The sequence below is a fragment of the Bos indicus genome, chromosome 23 (genome assembly GCF_029378745.1).
Source record: "Bos indicus isolate NIAB-ARS_2022 breed Sahiwal x Tharparkar chromosome 23, NIAB-ARS_B.indTharparkar_mat_pri_1.0, whole genome shotgun sequence".
In the NCBI taxonomy this organism is placed as follows: Eukaryota; Metazoa; Chordata; class Mammalia; order Artiodactyla; family Bovidae; genus Bos; species Bos indicus.
In genome coordinates, this window is record NC_091782.1 from 51,432,340 (window position 1) to 51,447,988 (window position 15,649).

General features: G+C 51.0%; 2 protein-coding genes across 6 annotated transcripts in view; one reads left to right on the forward strand and one right to left on the reverse strand.

Moving 5' to 3' along the window:
• The window catches only part of FARS2 (phenylalanyl-tRNA synthetase 2, mitochondrial), a 305,489-nt gene extending 299,524 nt beyond the window's left edge, over positions 1 to 5,965 (reverse strand). The window contains exon 1 of one of the 4 annotated variants that reach the window (XM_070778461.1): positions 5,839 to 5,965. The gene's annotated coding sequence lies outside the window, so the exon portion shown is untranslated. Of the gene's footprint in view, positions 1 to 5,471; positions 5,661 to 5,838 lie in introns of those variants that run through there. The other 3 variants (XM_070778459.1, XM_070778458.1, XM_070778460.1) reach the window with 3 other exon arrangements.
• Positions 5,966 to 6,139: 174 nt separating this feature from the next.
• The window catches only part of LYRM4 (LYR motif containing 4), a 91,641-nt gene continuing 82,131 nt past the window's right edge, over positions 6,140 to 15,649 (forward strand). For both annotated transcript variants that reach the window (XM_019986175.2, XM_070778464.1), the window contains exon 1: positions 6,140 to 6,427. In XM_019986175.2, the coding sequence (XP_019841734.1) occupies positions 6,342 to 6,427 (86 nt within the window). In that variant the 5' untranslated portion in view covers positions 6,140 to 6,341. The remainder of the gene's footprint in view (positions 6,428 to 15,649) is intronic.

A 15,649-nucleotide genomic window follows, 5' to 3' on the forward strand; every position in this document is an offset into this window, starting at 1 on the left:
CCCCCTCCAGTATTCTCATCTGGGAAATCCCACGGACAGAGGAGGCTGGCGGGCTACAGTCCATGGGGTCACAAAGAGTCCGACACAACTTCGACTAACTAACACTTCCATGTAAAAACTAAAGTTAAAAATTCAGCTCCTTAGTTGCAAGAGTCACATTTCCAGTGCTCAAGAGCCACATGGGGGTGGCGGCTGCCACAGTGGACGAGGCAGACAGAAACACTTCCATCTTCCCTGAACGTCTCCTGGACAAGAGCTGCGCTGGCACTAAGGGCCGTTTCCCGAAGCGCCCACAGCAGCTTCCGTCCACTCACCTTACACACGTGTGCTCAACTCCACCTATGCGACAGGCCCGGCGCCAGCTGTCCAGCATGGCAGTGAGTAAAACCAACAATTGAAGTAGGAGAAAAAGAGAAACCCCAAGATACAAATGGAGACACTATTTTTAGTTATAGGTAAGCAGGCGGGGAGGGCTGGCTGCAGAAGTCACCTTTAAGCCAAGATTAGAAAGATAAGACATTTAAGTAGACAGTTTCCAAACAGAGGGGCTGAAGAACCCATGTGCTCAGCTGGGAGGGGGCCTGCATATTCCAGCAGCTGATTCTCCTGCTTCTGCAGCCGTCTCATCAGACCTGAAATACCGAGCAGAGCAGTGAACTGACACCCAATCTATTCTGGGGGAGTCGGACAGCGGTCCAGATAGAATCCTCAGCCCTTCCTTGTCCTCCAAACCACCCACCTTTCTGCCATTTCATTTCCGGAAGGACAGACTTCTGAGTGGGCAGAAGCAATGAACTTTGTTACTTCTTAGCAGGGAAGGGGCTAAGTGAGGCTCCTGAGCGACCCTGCGCCCTAACGGGCTGTGTCCACATGGGCACTGGAGACACCTCCATCCCAGGCTGAGCAGCTTCCACGTGGCGGAGCTGTCAGCGTTCCCGCTGGGGGCCGACCGCTCACCCTGACCTCAAGCTGCAAGACCCAGCTGCCAGGATGACCCTCACTGGGTGGGTGATCTTTCCCAGGTGGCGGGCACCTCCGCCGGGTCACTGCCCCGCAGACAGCACACTGCTGGGGGGCTGCACACACCCTCCAGGCCTTTGAACATCTCTGCCCACAACTCAGTGGCCCGATCACACACCGCGTCATTCTCCCAGCTTCGCTTCCTTCTCTTCCTTCACAACCAAGCGGCCGTGCCTCTCACGGTCCCGGCATCGTCACAGGGGCTCCCAGGCCTGCAGGACGCTCGCCCGGGGCCTCTACACAGAGCCCTCTGGGGAGCCCGTGGCATCTGGAGAGCAGTGTCTGGCCTGCCCTGGTCCAGCCACCCACCAGGAAGCCCCTTCCCACCCCAGTCATGCTGGGAACAGAAGAACAGAACCTCCACTGCTGGGATGAGCTGCAAGGCTGAGACTGGGGGGAAGGCTGCCTTCTCACACCGAAGTAAGTCAAATGTGGACGTTATGCTTATCCCGTCAGGCTTTGATTTTTCCGTCTTAATGAAGAAAAGGCCAGTAACAGAACTAAGTAAACAGAAAGCCCCAGGGGGGTGGACGGTTACGGAGACTGCGTTAGGGAGGCCTGTCCACACAGGCCCTGACACCCACCGGAAGCGACGTTTCTACCCAAACATGTGTCAGTAGTTAAAATTGGGTTTCTTTCAAAGTATGCCATTAACCTTTTGGATAAAACTTGGTAAAAAAAAAAAAAACTTCATTTTCCTTTATTTTGCAGAAAGCATAAGCTTCTGGTGTTAGAATATTATGTGAATGCAACACAAAAAACGAAACACACAAAAAACCTATGCGCCCGTCAGACCTGGTTCACTCTCAGCAACCACAACCCCTGCACACCGTTTCTCCAGAAAACCAGAACAGAGCGTCTCAGCTCAGACACCTCGGACCAGGGGGCTGATAAGCTACACACAGTCACCGCTTAGTTCTGGAGGCTGGAAGCCCAGGACCCGGGCTGCCCGCAGATTTGGAGCCAGGTAAGAGCACACGTCGGAGAAGGCAATGGCAAGCCACTCCAGTGCTCCTGCCTGGAGAATCCCATGGACGGAGGAGCCTGGTGGGCTGCAGTCCATGGGGTCGCTAAGAGTCGGATACGACTGAGCAACTTCACTTTCACTTTTCACTTTCACGCATTGGAGAAGGAAATGGCAACCCACTCCAGTGTTCCTGCCTGGAGAATCCCAGGGATGGGGAAGCCTGGTGGGCTGCCGTCTATGGGGTCACCCAGAGTCGGACACAACTGAAGCGACTTAGCAGCAGCAGCAAGAGCACACTTCCTGGATCACAGACTGTGTCCTCACACAGCAGGCGGGGCCGGGGGGCTCCCTGTGGTCCCTTTTATAAGGACACGCATCTCATCCTGGGGCTCCGCTCCCATGACCTAAGCACCTCCCCAAGGCCCACCTCCCAACACAGCACATGGGGGTGAGGATCTCAACATATTATTGGAGCTGCGAGGTGATGGAGAATGGGTGGGGGACTACCGCTGACAGGGATGGAACCAGATCGTTATACAGGGAGCTGCAGAAGTCCCAGTAGGGGATTATAGAGAGGGAAGCCAGGGGAACTTTGGGAGACCACTGTAAGCTAATGATAGGGCAAGCAAGCCTATCATAACATCTAGAACAAAGCAGGCCTGCTTAACTACAGAGTGTGACATATGCCCCAGGTCATTAGGTGAAAGGAAAAATGTTACCACCCTTCTGCTGATTTGAATAAGTGCTATGACCTTCCTAGTATGACCTCACAGAGACGCTCCAGCCCTACGTGAAGGAGGAACTCAACACGTGGTCTTCTCCCCTCCTCAACTGTCCTTGGATTATAAAAATGCAGCCCCCTCGCCCGGCCCTTGCATCTCTCACGAGAAGCCTGTATTAATAAATCTACTGCTTGCCTGTCACTTCCCCTCTCCCTGAATTCCTTTTGCACTGAGACACAAAGAACCTGGGCATCAGTAAGTCCAGACATCAGGTGAATGATTACAATTAAAAGGCCGTGGGTTAGAGTCCCAGCGTGAGCTGCAGAGTTTCACAACCGTTCAGCTTATGGCACAAACTCATGAGAAGACGTTCCTGGTCTTGGCACAGTCCCTAGAGGTAGGGAGGATACAGCTCATCTCCCTTCTGCTTTGGACTGAAGAGAGGAGGTAAGCAGGGAAAGGCGATCAGGTCACAGATCACACACCCGGCGCAGAGTCTGGCTAACCTTTGACCTTCCAGACTTATGGTCATTACTGCACCCATTTAGGGATCTACTATCACAGTTGAAAATGGGTCAAAAATCAATGGCTGCTCACTTGAAGTTAACTACACAGAAAATCTAACTTTAGAGAAAGTCTTCTAAAAGAGTTAGGCTTCCCGTACAAACAGAGTAAGATGTAAGACACTACACAAGTCACCTACTCTGCTCGGCTTCCTTATTCTGTGGGGCAATCCACAGTGGGCTGGGCACAAGGACAAGCCTTAAAGTGAGGGTGAAAACTGATGTGATACTGGGATTTTGTGGAAAAAAACTTACATAATGCTGCACACAGGGAAAACACCAGTGCTCTTCCAAGTTATGAATAAATTACAAAATATAAAGATGTAATTTTTAAAAGTCCAAAAACATCGTTCAAATCTTAAATACATTCACTTCTAAACATGGGATTTCTGATAATCTGCCATTACAAAAAAAAACACAAATTTTAGCTTCGGTACTGCCAGCACCCTTTACATCCTGGACGAGTTATTTGGGAAATCATCTGACTTTAAGAACAAATGTTTAAAGCATCGGGGAGTTGGTGGTCCTTAACTTCAGCAAGGTTCACTGCACCTTTCTTGCTTCTGATCCAATACCTTTCTGGCAAATTAAAAAAAAAAAGAAAAAAAAACACTTGCTGTATCTAAAAAGTACCTACAGCCACTCTCTTGGATTTTATTAGTCTTTTAAAGCAATGATAGTCAACATAATAGCAAATTATTTAAAATAAAATTATAAACTATTTTTTGTGAAACTGGGAAGTTCTCACTTCCCTCAGTTAACTCCTTATACTAATAGGTGACTAGACTACCCAAACTAAACTTTATATATTTGGAAAGTTTTGACTTTCCAAAGACTTTATTTGGAAAGTTTTCTTTAACAACAGTTAAAGTCAGTCAGACATGTTAATTGTATATGGTAATGATTATGAGACAAATAACTGCATATCGTAATAATTATTCCAACTTCATTTTCTACATGAAAGTAAAATACATTAAGATAATGCAATCCGCACTATTTTTAAACAAGCCCAAATAACCTTCATGTTTTTTCTTCTAACTTTGATAGCTTTATCTGTACCTTGCACAAACGTGGTTTTCCCAGGTGCCACGTTCCTAATTTATATCATCAGCACTCAACTGTGTTATCACAGTAAGGAAAAACAGCTCCGGATCTTATATAATAATGCACGAGTCCCTAGCTCTGGATCTTCTTCTATAATAATGTACGAGTCCCTTGGTCTTGAATCATTTGAGTAATGCCAAAGCAGTTTGAGCAAGCTCTGGGAGTTGGTGATGGACAGGGAAGCCTGGTGCACTGCAGTCCATGGGGTCGCAAAGAGTCGGACACGACTGAGCAACTGAACTGAAAGGATACACTCAAAATATCAGAACTGCTTTCAATTAACCCAAAGCGAAGCATGCCCAATGACTGATCACCCTGCAGGAGTAACAGGAGTTTGGCTACTCTGTAAAGAGCTTTATTTTGAGACTCAGAGACTTATGAAGCATAACAAAAATCAAATGGGAAGTGTAAGAGAATTTTTAATAAAAGTGTTTTCTCTTCCGTGCCGTTTGAAAAATGCAATTATAACAGGTACCATAACAAATACAAAAGTATATGTAGATATGCAAGGACCCTAGGTTATAAGTACCCTGAAGTGTCTGCCCTTAAAGTTTCTGAAAACAGGATAAACTTTGAAATTGACTCAGAGTGACTTCAAAATGAGATAAAGTAAACACAATCATAAACAGCGTGGTGGGAGAAAGAGAGATGTGAACGGAGACTTGTCTCTCTCGTGTAAGTTACCCTTCGCACCTTGTTGAAGGAGAGAACTCTGGCTGTCACCAACGTTGGCTACAGACACAGATTCCAAAACCGAGACGAGAACTTTGCAAACACTTTGAGTAGAACCAGCGGAGGCCTCCCCGCGCCGGGCTCTACGTTCCACGAACAGAGCAAACCGCATCCACCCGGATAATAAGGGGAATCAGGAAAGTTGGCGTCTTCAGAGAAAGCAGAGGACTTAGCTGGGAAGAGCTTAAGGAGGAGACTTGCTCCGCTTCTTGCCTGGGGAGCGGACACGGTCCCAACAGAGTCCTTAACCCCGTAAGCCCCCCGGCTCCAGTCCAGGCCGCCCGGTGCCCCCTGTCCATCAGACCACGTAGGTCCGCGGGCGCACGCAAAGCTGACCGCCCGCCGCGCCCCGCGCGCACTCACCCGCCGCTCCCGGGAAACGCGAGACCGCCCGGGGTGGAGGGCTCGGGGCCTCGCGGGGCTCCTCAGCGCGGCGCTCACAGACGCCTGGGCGCCGCCATCTTGCCCAGGAAGCGGGCCTCGCGCCGGAGGCCCCCGGGCGGGCGCCCTCAGCGGAGCCGGAGCGCCGAGGAGCCCCGGAGTGTGGCCCCGCGGCCCCGCACGCCCGCGGCGGCCCGTCCCCGCGCGGCCGGGTCCCGCCCCCCGACCCCGACCCCGACCCCGACCCAGGCGTCGGCGGAGTCGGCATCCGCGCAGCGCGCACGGCGGCTCAGGCGGCGCCGAGGGCAGCCCGAGCGGAAGGGCGGGGATAGAGCGGGCGCTCGGTTACCTGGCGACGCGGAGCGCCTCGGCCTCCCCCGCCCGGCCGCCCGCTGACCCCCGCCTCCGCCGTGAGGAAGAGCAGTCCGCGGCCCGCCGTCCGGCCTCGGCCGCTCCGCGTCCTCCGAGGGCGGCTGCCTCGCGGGACCCCGGGGCGGCCGCCGGGAACGCCTCCCGCAGGCGCCGCCCCCTTAGCTGTCCGAAGCCCGCCTGCGCCGCGGCGCGCGGCCGGAGCCCCCTGGAGGCGAGACCCTTCATCCGGGGCGCGCGGCCGGAGCCCCCCTGAGGCGGAGACCCCCTCGTCCGGGGCGCGCGGCCAGAGCCTCCCCTCAGCCGGGGCGCCTCTGAGCCCGAGCCCCGCTGAGGCGGGGTGTGGGCCGCGCCCTGCGCGCAGCCCCGCGCCCGCGTCCCGCCCGCGCTTCCCGCGGCGGCGGCGGCGGCGGCGGCGGTTTCGCGGGTCGAGTTTAAACTCGGGGCCTCGGCGGAGAGGACCCCCTGCGTGTTGCGCTGAAGATGGCGGCGTCCAGCCGCGCGCAGGTGCTGGACCTGTACCGCGCGATGCTGCGGGAGAGCAAGCGCTTCGGCGCCTACAACTACCGGTGAGCGGGGGGACGCCCTCGGGGGCGGGAGAGGCTCGTCCCTTTCCCCGGAGTCGGACCCTCTGCTCGGGCACCTCCGGTAGGGGCGCTCTCTGCTTCCAGGGCGGGCGCCGAGGTGCAGGGGTTCCTGCCAGCTTGGGGCACCTGTGAGAACTCCTCGTGGTATCGCAAGCCTGGCCGGTAGAAGCGCCCCGCAGTAGCCACGGCCCACAACCGAGGGCCCTCTCTAGCCGCCGTTCCCTGCACCTCCGAGGTGTCTTCATTAGCCCCTTTGCTCGCCAGGGTGCATTCTGCTGTTGTCCTCGGCCATGGGGCGGGGTTTGTGAGCAGGACACGCAGGTAACGGTAAACCGAGAAAGATGGGCCCGGCTTCCAGGAGCTGAAATGTTGACCCAGACGGGGATCCAGCTTTCATGACCTCAGCAGCAGGGGAAGGAGAGGCTAAGCTCTTCCATCCGCATTGGAGCGCACAGCTTTTGCACGCCTGCCCCATTCTCATGTCTGCTCTTGAGTTCCATTTTCTCTTTCGACGTTTGTGTCTGCTTCAGAGCATCTGCTGTCTTTTTCTGCTTCCTTATAACCTCTGACTCACCACGGATGTATGTACTTTATGGATTTTCTCTCTGCATCTTTGTGGATTTGGTATTTTCTACTAACTACCTGGTCCTCTTGAGTTTCAGCCTTATTCCCAAAGCAAGAATTTGGTAAGACCTGCTCTTCTCTTCACACCTGGTCTCACCTTCCATGACTGAGCACCTGGAAGACTGGGTTTCCTTGCAGCAGAATCTGGGATCCCTGGAGCAGGCCTGGTTGGGTAGCTGCCCCAGGCTGGGTGGATGAGCTGGCGGACGCTAGGGTAGACCCAGTGCAGCTTGCTTACCAGACAGACACTAAACCTCCCAAGCAGTGATTTCCTAATTTTTAGACACCTGTATAGAAAAGGTACTCATCCTATACTTTTGAGAATGTCTAGGTCATACGAATGAGGTCATGTCCAACTGGTCAGCTAGTTAATTAAAAAAACAAAACATTTCTGAGAGTGCATTGTTTCATTTAATGACTTTGGCTTTGGCAGCTAAGGTTCGTAAACAGTAGATATACTGTTAGAATTTTAAACAAAAAGTTAACCCATGCTTAGTACCAAGAACTTAACCAAGTCTGTTGAAGGAGCCAACAAAATATGCTTGTAAATAAGTTGAACCTTCTTCACCACAGTCAGGAAGAAGAATTTGTAATTTACTTAATAAACAAGAACTGCAGGAAATTCACTCGGCACTGTACTCTGTAGGCAGAAAGTGGAAATTACATGGTAACCGTACTTACAGAATATCGGTTCACATGATACTTGGAGTAATCCTTTTGAGCTAAACTTATATTATCCACATGTGAATACATTGTCCAGAGGAATCTGGTAATCAGTTTTCACTGTTGCCTGCAGTCGTGTACCTACACCCTGAGATTCCCACCATTATGTCCTAAGATAATAAATGGGTTGTAGAATATGTCCTTGTTTTGTATAGATCTTAAGGCTGTGTCTTGTGGATTGCAAGGAGCACGCCTCCCCTGTACTTCTCTCTCTCTGGCATCCCTTTAATCACTTCTGTCTTGAGTTCCCCTGCTTGCTTTGAGCTTCAGCCGGTGTAACTGGGGGCCGGTTTTCCTTGTTCTCATCACTCTGCATTCCCCACAGGTCCATACATGTCCTATTGCTACTGTCTTTGACATCAGGGCTTCCAGGCACTCCCCAGACTGCTTTGCCTGGTACCGCAGCCCCTGGGGATAGCAAGATGAGAGCATGGGGCTCAGCAAGGCCCCCACCATCAGCGGCTCTTTGACGGGTCTCTGTAGGACACAGTGTAGAATCACTCTCACAAACTGGTGACGCCATGGCGGCCCGCACAGGGTGATGACTCAGCGCTTCCCAGAAGACAGCTCAGGACCACAGGCACGAAGCAGCCTGGTGCGCTCAGGTGACACTGCCGAGCAGAATTCTGCTGGAGAGTTAAGTGAGCTGCTGGGGTCGGAAAGGGCCACGCAAGGGCCGTGCTGAGGAACCCGGGCTTCATTCTCAGCTACCAGGCGGCCAGTAGAGAGCTTCACGCCAGAAAGTGTCCCGGCCAGACGTGCTGTTTAGCTAGACCGTGCTGGCGCCAGGGGAAGGATGACTATGAGGGCCAGACCCAAGGACCCCAAAGGAGGGTTGGTTACATCGGTGCTGAGGAGAGATCAGGGCCCTTCTGAGGGCCTGAGGAGCGGAAGATACAGGGAAAGATACACTTGATTAATAATTAGAAGGTAAAACTGTTAGACCTCGATGAGTGATTGGATTCAGGAATAGAGAAGAGAATCCAAGCAGAGTCTGAAATACCACCCAGGTTACTAAGTGAGGCACAGAGGGGTCAGTGTAAAAGCTGTACCATTAACTAATTTAAGAAATACAGAAATAGCTAGTCTTGTGGATGTGAAAGTTGCTCAGTCGTGTCCAACTCTTTGCAACCCCATGGACTATACAGACCATGGAATTCTCCAGACCAGAGTACTGGAGCAGGTAGTCGTTCACTTCTCCAGGGGATCTTCCTAACCCAGGGATCGAACCCAGGTCTGCCGCATTGCAGACAGATTCTTTACCATCTGAGCCACCAGGGAAACCCAAGAATACTGGAGTGGGTAGCCTTTCCCTTCTCCAGCAAATCTTTCCCACCCAGGAGTTGAACCAGGGTCTCCTGCGTTGCAGGCAGATTCTTTACCAGCTGAGCTACCAGAGACTTTTGAGTTCGTTTTGAGGACTCTAGTAAATGTCACCTGGGGGGGGTCCCCAGCAGAGGCAGTTATTCTCCGGAGTCTAAAGCTCAGAGGAGCAACCAGGCCTGGCGTTGCCATCATCACGTTTGCTGTGTGACGCTGGGCAAGTCACTGCACCTCTCTGCACTCAGTTTCTTAATCTAGAAGGTGGAGGAATGACTTATCTGTGTCACAGGAGTTGAGGTTTAAGTGAATGAATACTTATCAAGCGCTCAGAATTGTGCCTGGCGCAGAGTAGGCACCGAATAAGTCCAGTTATTTCTTATCATAAGTGGGATATTTGATATTTGGTAACATTTCCAGGTGGAGAAGGCAATGGCAACCCACTCCAGTACTCTCGCCTGGAAAATCCCATGTTTGGAGGAGCCTGGTAGGCTGCAGTCCATGGGGTCACTAAGAGTCAGACATGACTGAGCGATTTCACTTTCACTTTTCACGTTCATGCATTGGAGAAGGAAATGGCAACCCACTCCAGTACTCTTGCCTGGACAATCCCATTGATGGAGGAGCCTGGTGCGCTGCAGTCCATGGGATCGCTAAGAGTCGGAGACGACTGAGCGACTTCACTTTCACTTTTCACGTTCATGCATTGGAGAAGGAAATGGCAACCCATTCCAGTGTTCTTGCCTGGAGAATCCCAGGGACGGGGGAGCCTGGTGGGCTGCCGTCTATGGGGTCGCACAGAGTCCGACATGACTGAAGCGACTTAGCAGCCACAGCAGCAGCAGCATTTCCAGGAAGAGTATTCAGAGCAGTGGTTCTCAGCCCGGGCCAGTTTTATTCAGCCACGTTTTTGGTTGTCACAACGTGAGCGGAAGGACGCCACTGGCCTCTAGTAGTTAACCACCAGAGGTCCCGCCAAGCTCGGGACAGTGCCCCACAGAAAGAGTTCTGTGGCCCTGAATGTCAGTCGTACCAAGATTGTGGAATCTTAGTTTATGGTGAGAAAATTAGTGGGCTTAGGATGTGGTTCCAGAGAACATAAAAATTTGAGGTGTTGGCTCCCCTGCAAGGATGCAGAAAAATCAGTCTAAGAACATGGTTCTCAACTTATTGGTCTCGGGAATCTTTTACATCCTTAAATGTTTCTGAGGGCCTTGAAAACCTTGCTTATGTGGGGCATAGTTATCAATATTTATATTAGAAAGTAAAACTGAAAAATTTTAAAGCATTTACTTTTGGGTACTGTTCATGGGGTTCCTGAGGCAAGAATACTAGAGTGGTTTGCCATTCCCTCTCTATTTCTAAGTAAACAGAAAAACTTCAGCGTGCTAAGTAGCTTCAGTTGTGTCCTACTGTGTGACCCAGTGGACTGTGGCCCGCCAGGCTCCTCTGTCCATGGGATAATCCAGGCAATACTGGAGTGGGTTGCCATGCCCTCCTCCGGGGGATCTTCCCTACCCAGGTTTCGAACCCGCGTCTCTTATGTCTCCTGCATTGGCAGGCGGGTTCTTTACCACTAGCGCCACCTGGGAAACCCCTTGCACACTAACATAAATAACACCTTTATGAAGAATTGCTATTTTTCTCCCCCCACCAAAAAAAACCAGTGACGAGAGTTTTGCTATTGGACACGTTTTGCAAGTCTCTTTAGCGTTTGGCTTAGTGGAGGACGTCTGCGCTCTGTATTAGTTCCCACCTAGAGCTGTCACTGTGTCACACACAGCCGAGCCTCTGGGAAATTCCTCTGTCCACTCAACAGAGAGTCAGGCTGGAAAAGGCAAATGCCTGTTTGAAACGATAAAAGTTCCTTTTCCTGATGGATCTCCTGAAAGGTCTCCAAGGCCCCAGCAGTCCCTGGGCTGCTCTTGGATGACCACTTAAGTGTCTGAGAAGCAGGAAGCAGGCAGACAGCAGTGTCGCCGGAGTCAGGGACTGGGGGCAGCAGGCCACTTGCTGTAGCAAGGTCCAGTAGATGAAGAGAGAAGTGTCCCCAACGTAGGGACCTCCGGGGACCTTTCCCAGGGCAGCATATGAAGCGGTTAGGACACAGCCCAGGGAGGGGTGCTGAGAAGTGAACCATCTCCATGAGTGTAGACCACCACCCCCTCCCCCAGGAAGCCTGGCTGACATATGCGAGTGTGGGAACTGCTAGAGAAAGGCCACACACAAGTGACAAACGCCGCCTCTGCCGGCGGACGTGGCGGCCTGGTCACTGAGGAGGAAGAACACTCCCTTTGCCATCAGAGGAGTGGATTTCTGTTGGAATATAAGAGGACGGGAAGTTGAGGCGATTGGTGCCGTGCGGCAGCCTGTTTCTGGATAACGGGGAAGGTGCTCAGGTGGTGTGTTCTCATTAATGACGTGCACCATGCTACTTGTCTCTGCCATTTATCCCTTGAATCTAGAAATTCCATCTTAGCTCTGCACTCCTAGTGCTTAGCACAATACCTCCCTACTCAGTGCTTATAAAAATACTTGTTGAAAAGCAGGGGGGAATTGTATTCAGAGGTAATTTTCATCAGCCATTTAGCCCTACTGATTAAAAATGTATATTGCTGTAAATGTGAGAGAAGGCAAGAGTAATGCTCAAATGCTTACCCAGCTGAGTGTCAGAACTCCTTGCTTCTCACTAAGTGGTTGAGTCTCTATTATACTTGTTGCACGCTAAGTGTTGTGTTGGGAGCTGCAAATCAGAATGAGCCTTACATTAAGGGTAGAGTGGTGAGTGGTGTCAGAAGTGTGAGCCACCTTGAAAGCAGATCTCATCAGGAGTGCTTTTCCTGAGAAATCTGTATGCAAGTCAAGAAGCAACAGTTAGTACCGGACAGAGAACAGCCTGGTTCCAAATAGGAAAAGGAGTACGTCCAGGCTGTATATTGTCATTCTGCTTATTTAACTTATATGCAGAGTCCATCATGAGAAATGCCAGGCTGGATGAAGCACAAGCTGGAATCAAGATTGTCAGGAGAAATATCAATAACCTCAGATATGCAGATGACACCACCCTTACAGCAGAAAGTGAAGAAAAACTAAAGAGCCTCTTGATGAAAGTGAAAGAGGAGAGTGAAAAAATTGGCTTAAAGCCCAACATTTAGAAAACGAAGATCATGGCATCTGGTCCCATCATGTCATGGCAAATAGATGGGGAAACAAGGGAAACAGTGACAGACTTTTATTTCCTTGGGCTCCAAAATCACTGCAGATGGTGACTGCAGCCATGAAATTAAAAGATGCTTGCTCCTTGGAAGAAAGCTATGACCATCCTAGAAAGCATATTAAAAAGCAGAGACATTACTTTGCCAACAAAGGTCCTTCTAGTCAAGACTATGGTTTTTCCAGTGGTCATGTATGGATGTGAGAGTTGGAGTATAAAGAAAGCTGAGTCCTAAAGAATTGATGCTTTTGAGCTGTGGTGTTGAAGAAGAGTCTTGAGAGTCCCTTGGACTGCAAGGAGATCCAACCAGTCCATTCTAAAGGAGATCAGTCCTGAATATTCATTGGAAGGACTGATGCTGAAGCTGAAGCTCCAGTACTTTGGCCACCTGATGCAAAGAACTGACTCACTGGAAAAGACCTTGTTGCTGGGAATGATTGAGGGCAGGAGAAGGGGACGACAGAGGATGAGATGGCTGGATCACATCACTGACTCGATGGACATGAGTTTGAGTAAGCTCCTGGTGTTGATGGACAGGGAGGCCCGGCGTGCTGCAGTCCATGGGGTCGCAGAGAGTCAGACGCGACTGGACTGAGCAGGAAATCTGCACAAGGTGCGTAAGTCAGTTGGGTCACCCTTCTCACACGGAAAAAGTTCAGAGCATGAGACTGCTCAAGCTGGTTCAGCAGCTCCGTGATGTCAAGGTATTTCGAGTCTCAGGTTTCCTCTCATGCTTATGCCTAATGGTTGCAAACAGCTCTTAAAGGTCCGAATCTATCCTTATTCAAGGTGAGACAGAGGAGCAGTGCCAGCGGGGCATGGATGGGCTTTCCCTTCCATGAGGAAAGGGTCAACTTTCCCGGAAGCTTTCCAGCAGACTTCTGGTTCGGTCTTATTGACCAGGACTCAGTTACATTCCCACACTAGCTGAGCAGGGGCTGGGGAACTAGGTTGCAGCTCATCTAGCCTCTGCAGCAGAAGGTAACAGAGAAAAGCACCGGAGTGACTGCTGGCTCACCCGCGGCCGGCCTCTGTGTGGATGGGCGTGTGGATGGGAGCGGCCAGCTCTCCAGGTGCGCACGGCAAGGCGCGGGAGGCGACGTGCCCAGGGCACTGGGAGCCAGCCGCAGGTGGTGCTGGACGCCCCGGCCGGGGCTCCGTCCCAGATGGGCTCATGCTCAAGAGCTGAGAGAACTAGCCGGCGGGCAGTAGAAGGGGTCTGAGGGAAAGGAGAGGCCTGGAAGGGTGGGCAGCGGGTGAGGTCACGGCTGCTCAGCACAGAATGCGGACTGGGAAGTTCCAGGTCTCTGCTTTCCACACCTCCGCACTGTTCCGTTCCAACTCCCTACAATCTGGGTGTCCTCTGACGCAGCCTCCAGAAGTCTTAGAAACCTGAGCCCGCAGACGCTTATTTTCACAGTTTCTTCTTACAACTGCAGCAGCTAAACAGGCTCTCTGGTTTCCTGACAGCTAAATTACTAACTGGTGGTACATGTCACTCTGAATTACTACTGCACAACCGATTGCAGCATTGTGGAAGTCTTTGCAGTCTGGTGAAGGGACTAGATAATGACCCCATTTAGGAGTCTGGTTTCTTTTTGAAGTGGGAGCTGAGCACCTGGAACCGTGACCTTGTCGAGAAGTCAGGACCCCGGCAGAGGGTTCCGCTCCCGTGTTTCTGCGTTCATTGTTGCGGCTCGTTTTTGCGCTGGCGGCCTCTTCTGCTGCATGTGTCCCTGATCACTGGCTGATGGAGAAGGCTGGGGTGAACAGCACCAGGCCAGCATGGGGTGGCAACCCCAAGCACCTTTCCGAGCACCTTCTGCAATGGGCCAGCCAGGCTAGAGAACGCAGGGCCGTGTCCCTTCACCCCAGAACAGAGCGGGTACTCCCTGAGAACCCAGAGCATGGACATGAGTGCCCCGGGGCCTGGGGGAGACGGAAGACCAACTCCGGGCAGCCCTGCTGTTACAGGATATCTGGTGATGGGCGTGTGACGGGGACACGGGGGGCAGCTCAGGAAACTCTCGGAGGAAACGTGCAAGTCGAAGTACGCCCTGGCGCTGCGGATTTGTGGTATTAGAGCGCCGCACAGATCCTGCGCAGACGACACCGTGGACGTCGTTTCAGCCTCTTGGCCTGACTGCCAGTCCAGTTTTAACTGTATACGTCTCTTCTCCTTTAGAAACTTAAAACCTTTCAATACATTCTTCATTTCAGTAACTGTAACTCCAGCCTCCCCACCAGGAAAATCTTTGTTCTGTCCTCAGACTTAAACATGCCTTTAACCAGGAGTTGCTGATACGTGAGAAAATCCGGCCTCTTGTTCTTTTTCACCTTTTATCCCTTAACTCAGTTTAGAGCCGCACAGACCAGATGTCACTTGGGACGGCTCTCAGGCTGGGAAGCAGTGAAATGTAGTATTTTGCTTCCTGGCATTCTCAAGGACAAGATAATTAGGAGTTTCCCCCCAGGTACAAAGTTTTCCCTCTTTTTAAGTCATGAAATGCCTGTTTATATTGTGAGCATTCGGAGATATGGTGGAACTCTGTTCTACTGTATACGATTTTTGATATATAAAAAATAATCATATAAAAAATTAGTTTTGCCTACAATAAAATGTGGAACAAGCCATATGTCTCTATGAAAACAGCTTTAACTATGTTTATTACAGGCTATGCAAGAACACAGAGAAGGTGAGGAGAAATACAAGAGAAAAAAAGACTACTATTAAATTTTCTAATTTCTTCCCAAATTAAGCCTTCACTGTGTTCTGAGTTAATACCGATGGGCCCTTTGATGGAACTGTCGGCTGATCCCTCCCTCCCACAGGCCCCATAGAACTCCAGCCAGTTTACTTATACCCAAGAAAAGCGATTTTGTGGACTTCTGAAAGATGGATTGTTCACTATCATTAATTACACTTGGAATCCTCCCCGTCCAATTCTTTTTCTCTTATGGCTAAGCTCTGCCACATTAAGTGATGATGGTTTTGAAAAGTAAGAAAAAATTGTCTAGTTAACTTAGGGAAGAATACATTTAAGATATTCAGCAGCCTAAATTTGGAGGGAAGTGTTAAAAAGAATCATTAGATCAATGTTGTTGCTGATTTATAAATTTCCAAGTTGTACCTCCTCTATTTATACTTAACCAAAGGGGCTTCCCTGGTGGCTCAGCTGGTAAAGAATCTGCCTGCAATGAGGGAGACCTAGGTTAGATCCCTGGTTTGGGAAGATCCCCTCGGGGAGGGCATGGCAGTCCACTCCAGTATTCTTACCTGCAGAATCTCCATGAACAGAGGAGCCTGGCGGGCTACAGTCCAT